At 43.4% G+C, this 19,755-nt stretch overlaps 2 protein-coding genes across 2 annotated transcripts; both read left to right on the forward strand.

The window, feature by feature from the left end:
• The first annotated feature begins 1,625 nt into the window (after positions 1-1,625).
• Positions 1,626-19,668, forward strand: LOC147453889 (wall-associated receptor kinase-like 20). The gene is made up of 4 exons (XM_086515955.1): positions 1,626-2,911; positions 4,460-4,543; positions 17,859-18,187; positions 18,371-19,668. The coding sequence occupies exons 1-4, from the start codon at positions 2,113-2,115 to the stop codon at positions 19,136-19,138; spliced, it is 1,980 nt and encodes a 659-aa protein (XP_086372081.1). The 5' UTR covers positions 1,626-2,112; the 3' UTR covers positions 19,139-19,668.
• LOC147453890 (uncharacterized) lies at positions 4,957-7,024 on the forward strand. Its single transcript, XM_086515956.1, has 3 exons — positions 4,957-5,873; positions 5,967-6,754; positions 6,833-7,024. The coding sequence occupies exons 1-3, from the start codon at positions 5,570-5,572 to the stop codon at positions 6,908-6,910; spliced, it is 1,170 nt and encodes a 389-aa protein (XP_086372082.1). The 5' UTR covers positions 4,957-5,569; the 3' UTR covers positions 6,911-7,024.
• Positions 19,669-19,755: the final 87 nt, after the last annotated feature.

A 19,755-nucleotide genomic window follows, 5' to 3' on the forward strand; every position in this document is an offset into this window, starting at 1 on the left:
ATGCCATACCCCTCATTATCTCATGGATGGTGATGGCATAAGTAGAAGGTTCTAGGTCAGAAAGGGCCTTTTGCAAATTTCAAACCTCGAACCGAGGTACTCTTGCCCAAAATAGGCCCTATACAAAGTGTAAATATAGAACTTTAATACTATTAATTTGGGTTATCTTTACAAAATTTGAGCACTGTCGAAAATTGTGGCTCTTAGGAGCATATTGGAGTCAAAACATTGTTACGCTTTGACAAGCACTTGGAAACCAAGCAAGCAAGGTTAGCCTTAAAATCTGATTTGAAGTCGGGCTTTGAGAGAAGAATCTGTCAACGACGGAGAAAGATTTTGATAATCTTTCAAGAAGACTTTGCGTTATACTTTGAGAATAGTTATAAATGGCCTCCCAATCAACTTCAGTTCTATATGCATAATAAACATGGAGCTCAAATTTATACAGACTCTTTAGATGAGTCCGTGATCAGAATTGATGACCATGATATTGAGTTTCAACCGCATTTGCTAACTCAAAAACAAGGGGACTACTACATGGGTCGTCAAGGTCCCATGTTCCTCAAGATAATGGACCGAAAGAATATCAATATTTGGGGATTATGCCATACCCCTCTTTGTTGCATGGATGGTGATGGTTGCCATGACCAATGTAAGAAGCGACTGGACACTACCATTGTCATGAGAACTGTTGAGGTAAGACCTTCCTTTATGTTTTTGTTGTCATTGCGCTTGTTTGGTGTACATGTTGATGGGGTTCACTTGTTGTTGGGAGATCTTATTGGCATCATTAGTCTTCATAGTGTATTGAGCGTCCATTGTTTCTTACCTCTCTAGCTAATGGAGGAGGCATTGTTGTTGGACTAGCCATGTTGTAGTCAGTTGGACCTATGGTAGAGAGGTGGATTGCATACTCACATGTGGCAAAAAAGAGATGCCTCTTAGGCTCCATGGTTGGTTGATGCAGGGCTAGGATTCATTGCCATGCTTGATGTTCACTCAAAGCTCACTTTTTGATCCACCATAGCAAAGCATGGAGCCTTTACCTCAGTGGATCATTGTAGTGGCTATGATGCACATACCCTATGGCCTCTATCGCAACTAAGCACCACCGCCACTCCTTGGAGGAATCCATGGTCACAATGATCCCCCCAAATTGGGCGTGATCTACACTATCCGCTGATGCACTTTGTGTCTTAGGTGTGAACTCCATGTGAACACACTGTGCGTGAACTATGTAGCATTTGTGAAATGTGTGTGAGCTTAGTGTAAAGTAAAGTTGTCGTATCATGACAAGGAACTCTTTAAGAATGCAAACTCCACCATCACATAAAAATCAGTCACGCAACGGGATCACAACGAGAAGGTCTTCGACCCCATTGGGAAGGGAGGAGTCCCTTTTGGGAGGGGGGTTGTCATTTAGCATATAGCCTATAGGTTTGGCCTCTAGGCTCTAGGGAGCCAAAAGAGTTTGACCAGAGTGAGAAATGGCGAGCATAAAGAGAATAAAAGAGGATTTTTTGGGTATGAGCTTTATATGGAAACGTGTTGACGCTAAGGTTGAGTAGGCAAGCACGTCCATCGTGTGCGTGTGCGTGTGCGTGTGTGTGTGTGAGAGAGAGAGAGAGAGAGAGAACCTCAGAGAGGGAATAAATGAGGAGACGCAAACCCTGCCTTAGGACGTGTTTATACATTCGGCTGTAGAGAACCTAAGCGCATTGAAAGGACATCCTAGAGATATATGCTGGATTCTGTGTATCAAAGTAATCAGTTATTAGTCAAATAGCACAATGTCGCCGTTTACTCAATTACATTATTAATTAGACCCTTGCACTCATCAAGTTTATCAGAATTAAGGGCGGTACTCTGATTACCAAAAGTGCCATGCATTTGAGGAACATATTACTAGCTATTGGAGCCTACTCTTCAGTTCTATCATCATCCATGGCAGCGCCCAGCATTAAGGCCATGTAAAGTGAGAATGCAGAGCCATCCTTATGAGTTTAGAAGCATTTACTATGATCAAAACTAGATCAAGGCGTATTCAAAGCATGCAGTCTGCGCTATTAATTGTTCAGCAGACATTGATTAAGTGACTAGGATATAATTAATATGCCTGCCCAAATGGGCAAGCCATTCATCCCATGGTTGCTTATCATTGTGTGTTGGTGGCGAATTAGAGGAGCCCTTGGTTTGACATGTCCAGACTGTGGGAACATGGAGGTGCCATATCCCCTCAGCACCAGTAGCTCATGTGGGGATCCCCAATACAAGGTCACCTGCGACACCGCAGACAAAAAGCTCTATTTCGACGCCCTCTCTGGCTCGTACCCCATCACAAGCATCCAGGGAGAGCTTCAGAGAATGGTGATAAGCCCACCTCCATTGCTTGCAGGGCAATGCAAGAGCAGCGATTTCACCAATCAGGGGCTTGTCCTCAATCAAAGCCAGCCTTTCAATATCACTAACACCAACACCATCTTTCTCTTCAATTGCTCTCAGCTTTTGCTAAGATCTCCTTTGAATTGCTCCTCTAGTAGCTTGTGCTCACAATACTTGAACGAGAGAGGCGGCCGTGCAGGCGAAGCTCCTGTGTGCATTGGTTTGCTATGTTGCACCTTCAAAGCAGGGGGTTCCACGTCCACCTTCAACATAAGAGTGAGAGAGGACGGCTGCAGTGCTTACACAAGCGTGCTTTCGAGTAAGTGGGACAAGGGAATAGAGATTGAGTGGACGCTTCCAACAGAACCCCTTTGTAATGGCAACTCCAAAGAGACATCAACTACATGTGGGGAGAACTCTGCTTGCCAACTACGTCGTCAGGCCGAGGACGGCACCGTCGCGTCTCAATGGAGATGTCTCTGCAAACCAGGGTATAAGTGGGACGCCAAAGTGGGCCTTTGCCTCAAAGGTATGCCTCCCTAATTAATTCACAAGAAGTTTTGGACAGATTCTCACAATAATTCCCACTTTATGACTTGCCTCAACATCATGAGCTTTTGCTAAGGAGGCACCGCATACCTAGCTAGGTACGATTGGGGGCATGAGGGACCACCGGCCTGCACACCCTGCCCCCAATTGTACCTAGCTAGGGATGTTGTGCCTCCTGAGCAAAAGCTCATGATGTTATGCATTGTATGAAAAACATTGAAAAAGGCTCCATTTTCCTACATGAGAAAATTTCGAAATCTTTTGTGTAATTGCATCCTTTCTAATCACATTTTAGCTAATGCTTACCTACACAAGGCCTTCCATTGGATAAACTATTCGGACCATAGGGCCTTCATTGAAGTACTGAACTCCTAGAAGCAATTGTGTCCTACTCGATGCATGCAAGGCATAGAGTGCAAAGGCCCAGCTTACATTGCATGTACTACAAAAAACAAGAAACAAAGCAAACTTTGTAGTGCATACAGGGGACGAGGCTTCATTTAATGCAAGTGCACTGTATGCTCCACATGCATCCCGTGGGACACAGCCTATATCGATTAGCATCACATGCATAATATTAGGAATTAGTCACGTAGTGTTCACTAGAAAACCTTTACAATGATTTGTGATGTAACCCCAAGGTTGAGGATTCGAGGCGCATGGGTTGCGTTCTCTTGGATGTATTCTCCTCCCCTATTGGAGGGGTACTTCCCACGGTTGCCCCTCGAGGGTGTAATGTACATTAATGTATAGTTGTAAATACATGATATGTGTAAATTTCTCTCTACTACCTTCCTCGTGTTGATGGTGAAAAAAAAAAAACCTTTACAATGCACCTACTACGTTTTGGTTTTATTTTGCATCTAGAGAAACTGCAAATCTTTCCATAGTTTAGTTATAGTTTTCAAAAAGCTGTAAATTTTTCAATAGTTTAGTTATAATTGTCAAACAACCTTCTACTACTGTTATTACTTCTCCTTCTTTTGCTCCATTTTCTCCTTCCTCTCTTGTTGGAACATCTTTCACGTTTCCAAGAATTAAGCATGTATGTCTATTTGTACCACACAAGCACTTTACGACGACGAGGTTTTAACATCTTGTTGCCTCTATCAAATCTCTCATACACAAGCGATAAATTGCACCGTGGTATTTTGATCTCATACGTCTCATTGGCCTTTCAACAACATTCATGTAGTACGACTCCTCCTTTTCTTCTTCATCTTGTCCATGTTCTAGAAGTGAATTGGTTGTCACTAAGCTCAACATCAAGATTAGGTCCGCATCACTAGAGGCCTCTGTACAATATTAAGCTAATATAAACAAGTTTTAGAGATGTTACCGAAATTTGTGAGGTATGCTTATCATTCTTACACTGAGAAGTACTATCTATCCTTCCTCATCCAAATCACCAACTTTACATATTGTTTTTTTTCCCTTGTGAGCTAGGAAAGCCTCAATTTAGAGAATTGATAGTATAAGTAATGTATAACTTTGAAACATCGTTTACACATTCATTGTTTATTTGCAGACGATTCTCATTGCAATCAAGACGGTAAAAGCATCATATGCAAACGCGATACAACACATGATAAGAAGACAATGCTCGAAACAAGTAAGTACCCATCATGATAATAATAGGATTGTCACCTTTTTCTACTTTTTTAAAGCAAATTCATAATATATATCCCCCCCCCCCCCCCCCCGGTTGCGTGTGTGCGAGGCCTCCTTGATTGGATTCTCTTATTTGAGGGAGAAGATTAGGGATTGGCTAACGTTTGCACTCACCATTAGAGAGAATGGATGCATATAGTATATTATTATTTTGAGTTGAGGAAAATTTATCATTTTTCTATCTCTAGACAACATTAGGAAAAATATGAACCCTTTAGGGGCCCTTTGGGATTAAGGTTAATTAGAGGCCAGCCAATGAGAAGAGGGTGGTGGACACACTCTATGCCCTCAAAAATGTAGGGGGACAAAGTAGTCTTACACTTTTTAAATGGGCTCTTACCTAGTGAGAAGGTGGGGTGAGGGGGGGGGGGGGGGGTTGGGCCATATGGAACCTCCAACTTCCCTCCTTTTTGATCCGGTTTTGAAAAAATCCCAAAAATTTGAAATTTTTCAAAATTTTCAAAACTCAAATTTCATCTTCTGAAAACCCTCCTAAAACTATTTTATGGTCAAAAAAGCATTTTTTGATCTCAAAAAGTCAAAATGTGCATCCAAAAACCCTAAAATTCAAAATTTTTAAAAAACTTTTAAAAAATCTTTTTTTGCTATCCAGAGCTCCCTCAAAATTAGTTATTAGGCAAAAAGGGATTTTCTCTCTTTAGAACCCCTTTTCCAACCCCTCCTTGGTTGCAACCATCACACTCATCCTCTACTCCAACACTCTCTCTTTTTACACCATCTCCATTTCTGCAGCAAGGAAGCTCCTCTCTCCTCCCCTACCACCTTCCATTGCCACACCAAGCAAGGCTTATGCACCTTCTCCTCCCAGTGCCACACCAAGCAAAGGTTGTTCACCTTCTCCTCCCATTGCCACAAGGGTTGACCATTTTCTCATATCACTTTATCACACCTACATTGTAGCAACAAGCAAGGTTCTTCTCCTCCTCCTAGTTTGCTTTGCTCAACCATGGCCAACTCTACTTCGCAAAGGCGACCAAAGGATGAGGTCACAGCACTTGCATGCCACAACACTAGAGGTGTAGATGATGAGTGGGTGCCACAAGAGTTCACCAAAGGTGCTTGGGTATACATTCAACCATCTGCTGTTGGCCCTCATCGTGTGCGAAATCGTGCAAACTTGGATCTTCATTGGAAAGGAAAGCTCCTTGGTTTCAAGAACCGCAAAGACAAGGGGACCATAGCCATTGTGCAACATGTTTTCTCAATGTCAACCATGCACTTGCAACAACCACCTCGATTTCCAACACATTGTAAGTACATGTTTTGAGAATACAAAGCTAGGTGTGAAATCACAGTGTAATGTTATTATGGATTCATACTTAATATTTGTCATGCATTTATAGTCATATTTTCATCCACGTTGGTGGAGGAGCAACCACTACATAGTCTCTCCGGCACATTCAATGCTATACATGCGGATATTGGAGCAATAATGTTCACGCATCTTTGCCCAACCAAACTGGTTCAAAGAAGGATTTTCTTCTATTCTCACTCCTATATTGTCCCTACTTCTACACAAGCATTTGGAACGCTTGAACCCATCAAAGTAACTTCCTTATTAAGTATGGAGTGGTCGGTCCCAGATTTGTGGTCGGTAGCATCTTTCAAGCAAAAGATGATAATGGATGTCCAAAACTCTTTGAAATACTCTAAAGCTTCTAGGTCTGTGGGCTTGAGCTGGTGTTTGCCTATTCATTGTTTTGTGCACATTTTTAAAGAGTTTGGATTTGTGGAGACTACCACAATGCTTGTATGTAAAGATGCGCATTACGAGGAATTAGGAAGGCTTTTAGAAGAGGACTGGGGTTTTGTGGAGGGCATGCACAACGAGGACCGGTACCGTTGTAAGGTTGGAGCTTCAGGTATTGGAATGCGCTATTTGAAATCCCGCACCTCCTTGTACATACGATTTCACTATGATCGTTGGATGTGCAAGCTTGGAGTGTGGACTCCCTTACAGAGTGTAGACGGCGCTATTGCAAGTTTTGACATTGCAGTGAAGATGCCCAACGATGCTTTGGAGGCAGTCCAAGTGAACAAGCATTGGACTCTCAGTAATGTTCGAGAACATTTGGTTATTATGGGTTTTGAGGCCCTTCAACAAGCACAATTTCGTTTACAAGGTCACAAGGTGAGAATCCTTCCACCACATTTTCAATACATCATGGTTTGTCGATCATTAGATGCTTATTGTAATGAATGTCCGCAGATTGGGAAGAGAATGGAAGACAAATTGAAGGTCGAGGAGGACTGGGGGATAAATGGAACTATGCTATCGATCTTATAACTTTGTAACTCTTGCAATTTTCATATTGATCCCCGCTGTAATCAACATGATTTGCTTCGGCAAATCATGCCTTTGAATAGAATTTTTTGCATTGGGATGAGAAATCATTTTTTGGTGAAAGTGCCTTTTTTTTTTAATGTCTTAAAAAAAGGGTACATTATAAAAGGGGGGCCACCTAACTCATTCACTATTTTCACTTTTGCAACTCCTGAGCTCCTCCACTCTCTATCCACACCCCAGGCTAAACATGGATGCTGCCACAGCCTCTGCATCTGTACCCACATCCACCCCTTTGTCACGCTTCATCCTCTTCCTCGAGGACACCAAATACAAAGGGAAGTTGGACCTCCACACCTTTTTTACTCGTCTCCCTGACCTTGACGCCACCGTTTCCCTTCACATGGATGCATTTGAGGAGATTTCTGCGTTCATGGAGGAGCACATCATAAAATATTCTGTATCTATCCCCCCACATGCAGGGATCTGGGTGCCTTGCGATCTTTTGCGCTATATACACAAAGGTGATCGCCCATTCGCCAAGCGGTTGCAAAGATTCCAAGAAATTGCAACCAATGCAGGCCATTACTTGGACGAGCAAGCCCCTGGGGTGTCAGCGCTCAAGAAGCGCAAGTTGGGGGTGGAGTACCTTTCTCGGCTCGCAACATTTATCTTCTTGGTGAGCGAGGAACCTGATTTGGAGGAGCTCCGCTTACCACACCTTCAAGTTGGGTCCTTTATCAAGGACACCAAGGAGCAGCAGGTTATCCCCATGAACCCTGTAGCGGAAGGAAAAGCACACCAGCTCGAGTACCCTAGGGGTCTTGAGGAAGTGGTTGAGAAATCCATAGTTGCGGCTGGCCCTAGTGACACTCTAGTGCCACTACCACTGACGGATGTGGCTATCCCAGAGGTAGAAATTAGCCGCTTCTCCTCAGTGTTAGTGGATAAGGAGGAGTTTGTGTTCCTGCATGATTTGGAAAAAGCATTTGGCCTGCGCATGGATGAATGCTTGAGCGTGCTATGCAACAGCAGCAAATGTCCCTTAGACAATACGCCAGATGCCCTAGAAAGCAAGCTCTTGCCAGATGGGGACTCTGTTGTTGACACTATTGCAGTTGTATGTGCGGAGGTCCTGGCAGCAGAGCAGTTGCACGTGGCTGATGAAGATTTCCAAGCCACGCAAGCCAAGGTTGAGGCTGCTAGGATGCCTATGCCATTATGCAACCTCCCATCTGATGATCCAAAGCTTGTATCTGTGGTGCATGGGACCATTGACTTAGATGCAAAGGGCAACAGGGAGGAGGATGACAAGGAGCAGGAGGTAAACTGTATCCTAATTTTCATGTTACTATTTTATCCTTCGTTGTCTTTTTTCTCAACCTTCATCGGTTTATGACAGGATGTTGTGGAGGTTGATGATTTTGCTGCAAGGACGGGTGGCAAGCGGACGGGCTTTGGACCTCAAGCTTCCCTTGCGCATTAGCTCGGACAACTCCCCCCTGGCGATGTGGCCATTATCCATAATGAATTTACTCCCCAAGCCCATTTTATGACTTGGTCGTTAAAAGCTTTGAGCAAGTTTTTGTGTTTGAGTACCATTGCTCAAACTGCGCATCAAGTGTTCCTAGTGCGTAGATCCCTTGTATGCACAACGTTTGGCACTGGCTTTCGTGGTAAAGTGCTTGCCCAGATAGGGATACATGCTTCCATTGGCTCAACTGACCCAAATGCCATAGCGCAGTCCCTCTTGACTGGGGAGTTGCCTTACGCGCAAAATAGGCGCCAGGAAATGGTCAAAAAAATTATGAACTCCTCAGATACATGATGTAAAATCACCGTGCTAGAAGGAATAAAAAATATTTGAAATTGTCTCTATATTGCAAATTCTTTTCAATCTGATTTGTCAATCTTGAAAATTGTTTCAATTGGTGATATGAATTGTTTTTTGACTTTGTTATTTCAAGGTATGTAATTGCAGTCAATTTGAGTATAATTGTGATTTTTAAGTACCCTAGGGGGTTAGATTAGTCTATAAGGGGCAAAAAATGCCTGGCCACAAGGGCGCGCAAATGGCCCATCCATCAGTTTTGGATGGGCCATTTGCGCGCCCTTGTGGCCAGGCATTTTTTTGCCCCTTATAAGCCAATCTACCCCCTAGGGTACTTAAAAAGCACAAATTTATTGCAATGGATTGGTTTTGCATCATTCATTTAAATGCAACCTTTTTATGGCAATTCCAGTATATGTTCACACTCAAGGACACTAGAAAAGCTCAAATCAATTATAAAATGAAGTTTCCAGCAAACTATCACTTGCTTTAGTTCTACCTACTACACCCTTGCACCAAAAAGTCAAATTACATTGGACACTTGGTTTCCCAATATGTTATTTGTTTTGATATCCTATAAGGAATTCAAAGCTTGAAATGACCAAAAAAAGGTGTCCATAAGGATCCATATAAAATATTGATGCAAAACCAATAGGTTTTAGTAAATTTGGTTGTTTTAAGTACCCTTGGGGGTAGATAAGCTTACAAGGGGCAGAAAAATGCCTGGCCACAAGGACGCGCAAATGGCCCATCCATCAGTTTTGGATGGGCCATTTGCGCGCCCTTGTGGCCAGGCATTTTTTTGCCCCTTATAGGCCAATCTACCCCCTAGGGTACTTAAAAAGCACAAATTTATTGCAATGGATTGGTTTTGCATCATTCATTTAAATGCAACCTTTTTATGGCAATTCCAGTATATGTTCACACTCAAGGACACTAGAAAAGCTCAAATCAATTATAAAATGAAGTTTCCAGCAAACTATCACTTGCTTTAGTTCTACCTACTACACCCTTGCACCAAAAAGTCAAATTACATTGGACACTTGGTTTCCCAATATGTTATTTGTTTTGATATCCTATAAGGAATTCAAAGCTTGAAATGACCAAAAAAAGGTGTCCATAAGGATCCATATAAAATATTGATGCAAAACCAATAGGTTTTAGTAAATTTGGTTGTTTTAAGTACCCTTGGGGGTAGATAAGCTTACAAGGGGCAGAAAAATGCCTGGCCACAAGGACGCGCAAATGGCCCATCCATCAGTTTTGGATGGGCCATTTGCGCGCCCTTGTGGCCAGGCATTTTTTTGCCCCTTATAGGCCAATCTACCCCCTAGGGGACTTAAAAAGCACAAATTTATTGCAATGGATTGGTTTTGCATCATTCATTTAAATGCAACCTTTTTATGGCAATTCCAGTATATGTTCACACTCAAGGACACTAGAAAAGCTCAAATCAATTATGAAATGAAGTTTCCAGTAAACTATCACTTGCTTTAGCTCTACCTACTACACCCTTGCACCAAAAAGTCAAATTACATTGGACACTTGGTTTCACAATATGTTATTAGTTTTGATATCCTATAAGGAATTCAAAGCTTGAAATGACCAAAAAAAGGTGTCCATAAGGATCCAAATAAAATATTGATGCAAAACCAATAGGTTTTAGTAAATTTGGATATTTTAAGTACCCTTGGGGGTAGATAAGCCTACAAGGGGCAGAAAAAGGCCTGGCCACAAGGGCGCGCAAATTGCCCATCCATCAGTTTTGGATGGGCCATTTGCGCGCCCTTGTGGCTAGGCCTTTTTCTGCCCCTTGTAGGCTTATCTACCCCTAAGGTTACTTAAAATGCACAAATTTAGTGAAATTGACTACAATTACATAGAGAACTTGAAATTACAAAGATAATAGACAGAGTAGACACAACTGTTGATCATATTGTCATTGGAAAGTCAAATCATTACAAAGATAAGGGTGTGCAATACAAAAAGAGGGGTAACTTCGGCTAATGCTCGAAGTCTCGTCGCAATCGTCGTGCAAGCTGCATATCTTTTGGCTGTATTGTCACTCGCTTTGCATGAATGGCACATAGGTTGGTATCTCCCAACACTGAAATGATGTGGGCCTCTGCAGCTTCTTGAATAGCCTCTAGCGCTATTGCTTGCATTCTATACTGATTTCCATAGCTTTGAAGCACTTCCTTCACAGTGCGAGCAAAGGGGGCGCGTCGAATCAAGAGCTCCGTCGTCTTCTGGTAGTGGCGGATTTTTGCAAATGCCCTTGCTATTTTTCGACGCCGCTGCGGTTGTCTTGGGGGCACTTGCACATTTGCTGGCGGGACATGCGTCTGTTTACATGCTTAGGGGCTGGTTCTGCAGCCTGTTCTGATTCTTCCTCTTCCCTTGGTTGCCGATCTTGTCGTGTGGGGAGAGCTCCCTTGCCTTGAGGCAATGTCTTCCCCCCAACGGCCACTCGGTGTGTGCGCGGTATGTTTTCTCGCAGCCATGGTGGCTCACTCTCTGATTCGGTGTCTGTATTGACCACCCGAGTCCTGGATGGTCCTGCTTGTGATTGGGGGCGCGACGGCTGCTCCCTATCGGACTCTGATGTTTGCTGGCCCTCTGCTTCTCTCCAGCGCTGGGCACGTTGCTTCATTCTCTTTCTAGGTGTTATATCTTGAGGAGGTGGAGATTCAACAGTCCTTGATGACTCTCGTGCTCTACCACCATGCCCACTACCAGAAGAGTTCTTGGAACGGCCAGGTGTTCGTGGCCGTTTTCTTGTGCCTTTAAGCCATGACGGCTTCTCACATCCTCGGAGGGTGTTTTTGTTGGCAGGCGGATGCTCTTTCGCGGTTTGTTTGGTGCGCGCCATTTCGTTGGTAAGAGCTCACCTGTTCTTAAAAAATGAGTGATTTATGAGAGCATGCAATATTTATAAGGGCCCATTTAAAAAGGGCCCTGTTCACACTAATGTTTTTAAAAGAAGTATTATTTTTTGAATAAACATGTCGCTAAGAGTTGGACCCTGCGTTCACGTTTAGTGACTCGCGCAGTATCCACTTTGATCCTTGTCGCACTCTGCATCGCCGCCATGTAGCATGCTTGGTGGGACCTTGCGACATTTGCCACTTGTTGCTATGCTCTTGACGACTCCATTTGCGCACTTCAATAGCAATCTTGGATTGTTGCGCACGCTCCATTGTGAGCTTACGAGCAAATGTTGTGCGAAAAAACCAGTTGAACATCTCCTCCAAATAATTGGATTGCACCATTCCACCACCATGTCGAGTATTTTTGAAGTACACTCCCCTTGCTCGATAATGGGACTTCTCCATGCCTTGAGTGCTAAAAATTTCAAGCGATCCATACTTGTGCATAAAAAATGCACCATGCGCAAACAAGATATGCTGTTCACATGAGCAAACGATCCACATTAGTAAATAAAAACAATCCCTTGTAATGAATACACCATGAATGACTTACCATGTAATGTGTGATGTTATTTTCACCCCAAGAAAGGGTGAAGACCTTGGTAAAATCCGCCAAAGCTTCTTGAAATGATTGCCGTTGTTCTTCTGTTGTGCTGTTAAGGCTCATAAGCTTGACCATTTTATCAAAATGGGCCCAAACTTGCTTGCGCTTGTTTGCAAGCTCGCCATTTGAATCATTGTCAGTAGTAGCTTTGCATAACTCCTTCTAAAGCTCCCAAAGGTTACCTGCCTGCTGGTTGGAGCTGCTTTGAGCATCATATCGACTTGGCTTTCCTTGGGAAACTTTCTTCAAAAAGTGTCTAGCTTTTTGTCCACTCATTGACACTTGTTGAGCAATTTCATGGGCCTCCCCTGTGTTCTTTGCAGCAACTATAGACACATTTCCACCATGACAGCCAATGGAATTCAAGAGTACCTCCACTCTTTCGATCGCTTCCTGGGACTTTTCCAACGGTTTCATTGTGAAAGCATAGTCAATGTGACCGTTTTGCAAAAGAATTACCCGACAAAAAAATAGTTCTCAATCGGCGGAAGTAATAAAAGGAGCTTCAATAGCCTATCAAAAATACGCATGAATGCGTGTAATGTACAAAAATATACATTCGATAGAGGAAATCGAAAGATTGGATTCCAAGTGTGGTCCTTTTGATCACGGTCTGGGGCATTGAGAATGGGACATCTCAGAATAGACGCTTCCCATTCTCTACCTTCATCTCTGACATCATGACAATCTAACCCTTGTTCTCCATGCCCTTGCCATGGAAGCATGTAACTGGCCTTTGCAGTGCTCTTATGTGATTTTTGTCCATTAGGTTTGTACCCTCGAGTGCAAAATGGACAAGGCATGAGAGAAGAAGCCCCTTGTTTGCAGCCAAGCAAACACTTTATGGTCTTCAAATCCCCACCTAAGTGCCACTCCACATCATAACTACCAAAGCCCTCAATCTCCAACTTCTGACCTGCAATTTGGGAGTGTATTACTTCTGTGATCCATGGAGTTCTCTCAAAAATCCACGAAAGTACTCCATTGGTCTCTTTGGGCACCTCAATAGCACCCAACCACCAAATGTCTTTCTCTGATTACACGCTAAAAGATAGGGTGGGATATGGCTCGACTGAATCCCTTCGCTTGGTTTGCAGAAGGGCCTCGTTCATTAGAGTGACACTTAGCCTCTCTAACCTTCGGCCTTTCACTATTTGACACTCATCGAGTTTCAGCACAAAAGCGACTTTTGTGCCAAGCACTACAAAATAAATAGTGCTAAGACCTTAAACTTCAGCTTCTATGAAAAGAATAATACCAAAGAAAAAAGTAAAGTGTGTCACCTTCTTCAGGTAACTCGTAAAATCTAAGCATGGCTTCTTGAAGCCTTCTAAGATCCACGAAAATATTGTTCCACATTGTGTAAGGAAAGCCCTTATTCGAAGGTCTTATGGATTGTTTCTTACCTTTTCCCCTTGTCTTTGTTGTGCACGAAGCATAAAGGGAAGTTGGCATTGTGTCCTCAATGTGTAGGTATGTCCCAATGCGGGAGAACACATCTTCGTTTGTGGCCTTCTTTGCGAGCTTGACCTTGTGAGGAACGGGAAATAGGTTTTCCACAATGCCATGTTCTTTGAGGGCATCCTTTAGGAGTTGAAAAATAGCCTGATAGGCTTTGGTGCTGATTCCAGCCTCATCACAAGCTTGTTGAACGTCATCATCATTAACCACATTTCTTAATTTACGCATAAGGTCCTTGGTGACTGCATCCTTAATGTGCTTACCTCCAGGTGATTGTAAGATAGAAATAACGTCCTCGGTATTGAGACAACTAGTGAGAAGGTTGACTCGATTATCTTGGCTTGTTCCACCGCATGCCTCCTGGATGAAGTTTCTAGCAACAAATAAACATAAATGTTAGAAAATAGTGTGAAGTAAGAATGCAGCATGCAAGTAAAGACCAAATCACCTTGTGGCTGTAACTCGTCGTTTGCGTGCTCCTCCGGAATGTGCAAGAGTTTCAATGGATGAATACGGGCGTTTGCGTTCCCTTGCACCAAGGGGTGTTTCTTTCAAGTATGTGATGGTGTTGGTAAGCTTCTGGATGTGGGACTCCTTTTTTTGCATTTGTTGTTCAAGACTTTTAACTACCCTCTCCGAAGAGGCAACACTCTCTTGTAATGCCGTCGTCTTGAGGTGAAGAGCTTGACATTCGTGCATCCACATATGCAAAGAAGCACCTGCACTCATACACAGCCGCTTGCAATAGCCTAACAAGCCTGCTTCTCCCCTCCCAAGAAATTGAAGAAATGTGGAAAGGCTATTAAACGGTGGATGGAATCGGCTTATAGGATCGTAAGGGTACAAATGGCCATCCACCCAAATGTCAACATTGGTCTCACAAGCGGTGTGACGTTCCTGTGATGACCTTTGATCACCTTCACTAGTGGTCTTCGGTGCAAATGCCGTGGGTAAGCGAATATGTATGCTTTTGGTGTGCGGAGTACGTGGTGGTGGAAGCAAACCATTTGTGATGTCCGTGAGCACCATGGAAGCTGTTGCGTGAGGAAGCAAATGATGAAAAGATAGAGGGGGAAGGGTAGAGAGGCCGAGCAGGATGGGAGGAGAGAAGGAGGGAGGGAGGGGAGGGAGAGATTGGGGAGGAGGAGGAAGGTAGGGGCAGAGAGGGAGAGGAGAGGGAGAGGGAGAGAGGAGGGAGGAGGGAGGAGGGAGGAGGATGAGAGAACAAAATGTTTATTACTTTTTGGGGAAAAAGATTTTTGAAAAAATGGACTTTCTAAGCTTGTGGGTTAAAAAATGGGTCAAAAAATGATTTTTGGATAAGTATATATGTTGGGAGGGAGTTTTAAGTAAAAAACAAATAAAAATAATTTTTTTTAAAAAAAAGTCAAATTTTGACTCTTTTTGACCCACGGAATTGCTGATGTGGACACACCCCTATGCTTCCTTCACTTTAAAAAAAGCTAGAGAGAGAAAGCAACCTTTTAGGTCCACATCCTACATTTGTCAAAAAAAAGGCTAGAAAAGCCTACTCAAAACTACCTTCTTCAATGCCCTTGCCCCCTAAACCCCACACAACATTAGCTTTAATCCCTAAAAATTAGGATTCCTTACAAGGCCCATGCAAGGTTCATATTTCTCCTAATGAGTTAGCCCCCAATCTGATGGTTTGCAACTTATTTTTTTTGGCTTTGAGGTTACAAATTTGGCTATAACCATCTTTGAGAATAGATGCCAGATTCTTTGAGTTTTAGGGAAGACAATTTTCTATAGTTTACTGACATGATTTAGGCTGCTCGACATGTTAGAACATATGTTATACACCTTTTATGTGCTCGTTTCAGGTGCATGCATCTATCCTGAAGGTGGTGGTAGCTCCCTCCATGTATGTCTGTGAATTCATTTGTTTTGAGTGAAAGAGAGATTTATTAAAAGTTCATGATCACTTATAGACCAAAATGCTTGAGATGTCACACAATGGCATAACCTAGAAGGATTGTCATAAGAGTCAACCACAAAGATAGTTGGTAATAGGAGAGCTAATTCTCTCAGCCTCATATAACTCAATAGAGTTGAACTCAAGAGTTAGACTTTTATAGAGCAGTAGTAGTAGGATAGAGGTTAGTATGGTCCCTGTATTGTAGATATAAGGGACATGTGTGCCCTATTTTTGTTTGTGGAGGGTGTAGAAACTTGTTGTGGATGGTGGTGTCCACCATTTGATAGAAATAATTGTTGGGAGTGAGCAACACTAGTAGGAGCTAGAGGCTCCATTAGATTGGTAGGATTGGTAGTCTATTGCACTGGCAAAGGCTTGACTAGTATTGTCTATAAATCATCAAGTTCAACAATCTACAAGAACTTTTAAGGTCGAATCATATGTTCCATAATTGATAGATATGTCTAAGGGTTTATAAGAGGTGCAGATCGAGCCTTCTTAGCAGGAGGAGAGTTTAGATTTTCTATTTGCTTTAGTTCTACTGTAGTCATGCCATTGTCCATGTGATTTAGGTAGGCCCATGGAAGCCTAGCTGTCCATCACAACCTTTAAGGAATACAAATTGATGTTTTCTTTAAACTTCTAATTTATACACACTCGGTGTTATGAACCCTAGTGTTTAGCAAAGGCATATCTGCAATAGCTATTGCAGCATGAAAATTTGTTAATTTGGCTGCTTATCAAGCTTTTAGCCAAAACAAGTGAGGTATTTGTTAACAATTATGTACGGTTTTCAGCTTAAGTCACGAGTAACAATGGGGTTGGCTACAAAAGCAAATTAGCAAGTCATGGACTTTATCCAAGATCACGTGGACATCCTTAAGATTGCGAGTCAAAACATAATTTAGACCCTTCAAAATATCTAAAAACTTGTCATACGTCTAAGTTCTCTCCTATATATTGTTTCTCATTCAAACTATTCAAGCGAGTTAGAGATAGGCCTTGCACACTCTACTATTCATTCGGGTTTTATGTAAGCTAGAGTCATTATGAAAAAAAATTCCACTTTTCTTTTCAAAGATGGAAATCATGCATCTCGAAACCAAGGGGGGAGAAATGCTAGTACAAGGGTAGGACCAAGAGGGTAGGACCTTGGCAAGGTGCTAACCACACATGTATTGTTAAGGGGTCTCCTAAAGAGGGACTAGGAGGCCTATAATAAAAGTACGGATTGATGGAGACGAGCATGCGGAGTTTCCCTACCTCACAACTCAAAAAGAGAATCCTTATGTTGCTACCTCTAATGCTTCTTCAAGTAACAAGCTTGCAGCAATTACTTCTTTCTATAATAATAACCAAAGTGCTATTCCCACCCTTTTTCAAAGTGCTAGCAACGGTAGCATCCACATTCGATATCCTTGCCTGTAATGTTATAAGATTATCAAATGTAGAGAATCCATCCCCCCTACTCCTCCCACTCCCCCTGAGTGAGACCTGGCTCTTACATCACTTGCATGAGAGAGAGAGAGAGAGAGAGAGAGAGAGAGAGAGAGAGAATCTCATTCTATCGAAGGATTGAATTCAGGACGCGCGGCGAAAGGGAGAACCTGCGCACGTCGGCTCTTAAGATCGTCGCCTTGTATCTGCAACCATGCTCCTCTACCAGGATCTTCTTTCAGGAGATGAGCTCCTGTTTGACTTGTTCTCTTACAATTGCAAGGAGATCGAGGTAGAGGTCAAGTAGGTTGCAAAAGGCGCTGTAATTGATGCATACATTTTTGCAACTCCTTCTGCTAGTGCCTACATGGCACTAGCGAAATAATTGATTCTATTGGTCTTGAATTTTTCAATGGAGAGCACTTTTGCCACATAGGCCAAATCGCTTGAAATTTATTATAGCGTGCCCGGTGAAAACGACTAAGGTGTGAACGATGAAGCCCTCAAATTAGTGGTGGATTTCGGTGATATCTTTAGGGCTAAAGAGCAACCATCCTTTGACAAGAAAACTTTTCTAGCATAAATTCAGAAATAGATGAGTACTTGACTGAGGTGATATCTCATGGTAAGGAAGACGAGTTTAAGAAGAATGCATATTTTCAGTCTGAATTTTGTTGAACAATGAAGAACTTGTAAAGAGAGAGAGAGAGAGAGAGAGAGAGAGAGATTTTTGTTCATGCACATTGCAGGTATAGCGGTTGCCTTGTCGATGTTCGTACTGCTGAGCGGGATTGCAGCGTTGGTCATGTGTAGAAGAAATTTGAGGGCGCGGAGGTTTGAGCAAAAGGTGGCAAAAGAAAGGCAAGAAATGCTGTCCACCAGCTCTGGAGGCAAGGCGGCGCGTCTTTACACTGCCAAGCAGATGCGCCGTGCAACGCTGGGCTTTGCCAAGGACCGTGTCATTGGCTTCGGTGGCTTTGGGGAGGTGTATCGTGGTCTGCTTGATGATGGCACTGAGGTTGCGGTCAAGGTGGCCAAGGTGGGCAACATCAAGAGCACAGAGCAGTTGCTGAATGAGGTAAGCATAGCCTACGATCGCCTCTGCATGCAGGAGCTCCAAGTTCATGGAGCCATTGTGCTGTGGCTACCACCTTTGCGCTGCGGGCAGACCTGCGTGGGTGTGCGCACACACACACACACACACATACACACACAATGCATCTCGATTCTCCTCTTGATTCTTTTTTCTTGCTGATGCTAGGTAAGGATCCTGTCCCAAGTGAACCACAGAAACTTGGTGCGATTGTTGGGATGCTGTGTGGAGACTGCCCAACCATTGTTAGTGTACGAGTACATACCAAATGGCACACTCGCCGAGCACTTGAGGGAGCTTGGTCGACCGTTTCTAGAGTGGCCCGCACGACTCTCCATAGCCCTGCAAACAGCAGAAGGGCTCGCTTATCTGCATTCCTCTGCTTATCCGCCAATCTTCCACCGAGATGTGAAATGCAGTAATATCTTGCTGGATCACCAGCTTCTGTCGCGGGTTTGCGACTTTGGGCTGTCGCGCCTTGCAGAGCCAGATGCGACGCATATTTCCACCTGCGCGCAAGGCACCCTTGGCTACCTCGATCCTGAGTATTTTCGCAAGCTGCAGCTGACAGACAAGAGCGATGTGTATAGCTTTGGAGTGGTGCTCTTCGAGCTGGCCACGTCGAAGAAAGCCATCGACTTGTCGAGGGGACAGGATGATGTCAACTTGGCTGTGCTTGTGGCGGAGAGGGCGGAGGCTGGCTGCTTAATGGAGCTTGCAGATCGCCGCCTCTTTCATGTCCGAACTGGACAGCCATTAATGTATAACAATTCTGATTCAGCGGACGTGGAGGCGAGTGTTGAAGCAGTGCTTCGCTTGGGCCTCAAGTGCACACACGAAAGCCGAGCGCATCGCCCCACCATGCGAGAGGTTGTGGAGGAGCTTCGCGCACTTATTGCTGCCCCATTGATCTCTCGCAGGCAGCAGGGGAGTTAAAAGTACAAAATTGTGCTAGTCGTCGCCAACCGGATTGCAACCGAGTGCAGGTCAAGGTGGATGTGGGCGTGCGTAGACACCCAGCCTCCAGGTTTGATACTGAGGATTGGCTTTCAAATGTCAGAATAGGAAAATCTGAATTTTCAGTTGTACCTCAAAACAGAGAATTGTGCCTGCTTATACCACAATGGCATTAATGTATAGGAATTGGGATTAAGATGACTTAGTGGTTGGTGAGATAGGCTTGTTAATTAGTGAAGATTCTGATGATTTAGTAGCTAGTCATCTAGGCTTGTCAGTTGTAGAAATCAAGGTATAATATAAGGTACGTTACCCTCCGCGCCTCTCGGGACTCAGTAACACGGGGTATTGAATGATGTGAGAGCCGTCGGATCAATGGGCGAGAAATGAGACACTAATATCAAAAAAGCCTCAGTCGATCGATGTGTCTGAGTTTAATTTTTTGTCCTAGTTTACTTTTGAGAGACGATGCACATGCCATGCCTGCAGAGATCAATTTGAAGGAAGTCATGATCGAAAATGTTGATTGAAGATGTCTCCCTATCCAAGTAATTTACGACTCTGTCTCTCTCTCTCTCTCTCTCTCTCTCTCTCTC

Source organism: Adiantum capillus-veneris, chromosome 7 (genome assembly GCF_014529385.1).
Source record: "Adiantum capillus-veneris isolate H3 chromosome 7, ASM1452938v2, whole genome shotgun sequence".
Taxonomy (NCBI): Eukaryota; Viridiplantae; Streptophyta; class Polypodiopsida; order Polypodiales; family Pteridaceae; genus Adiantum; species Adiantum capillus-veneris.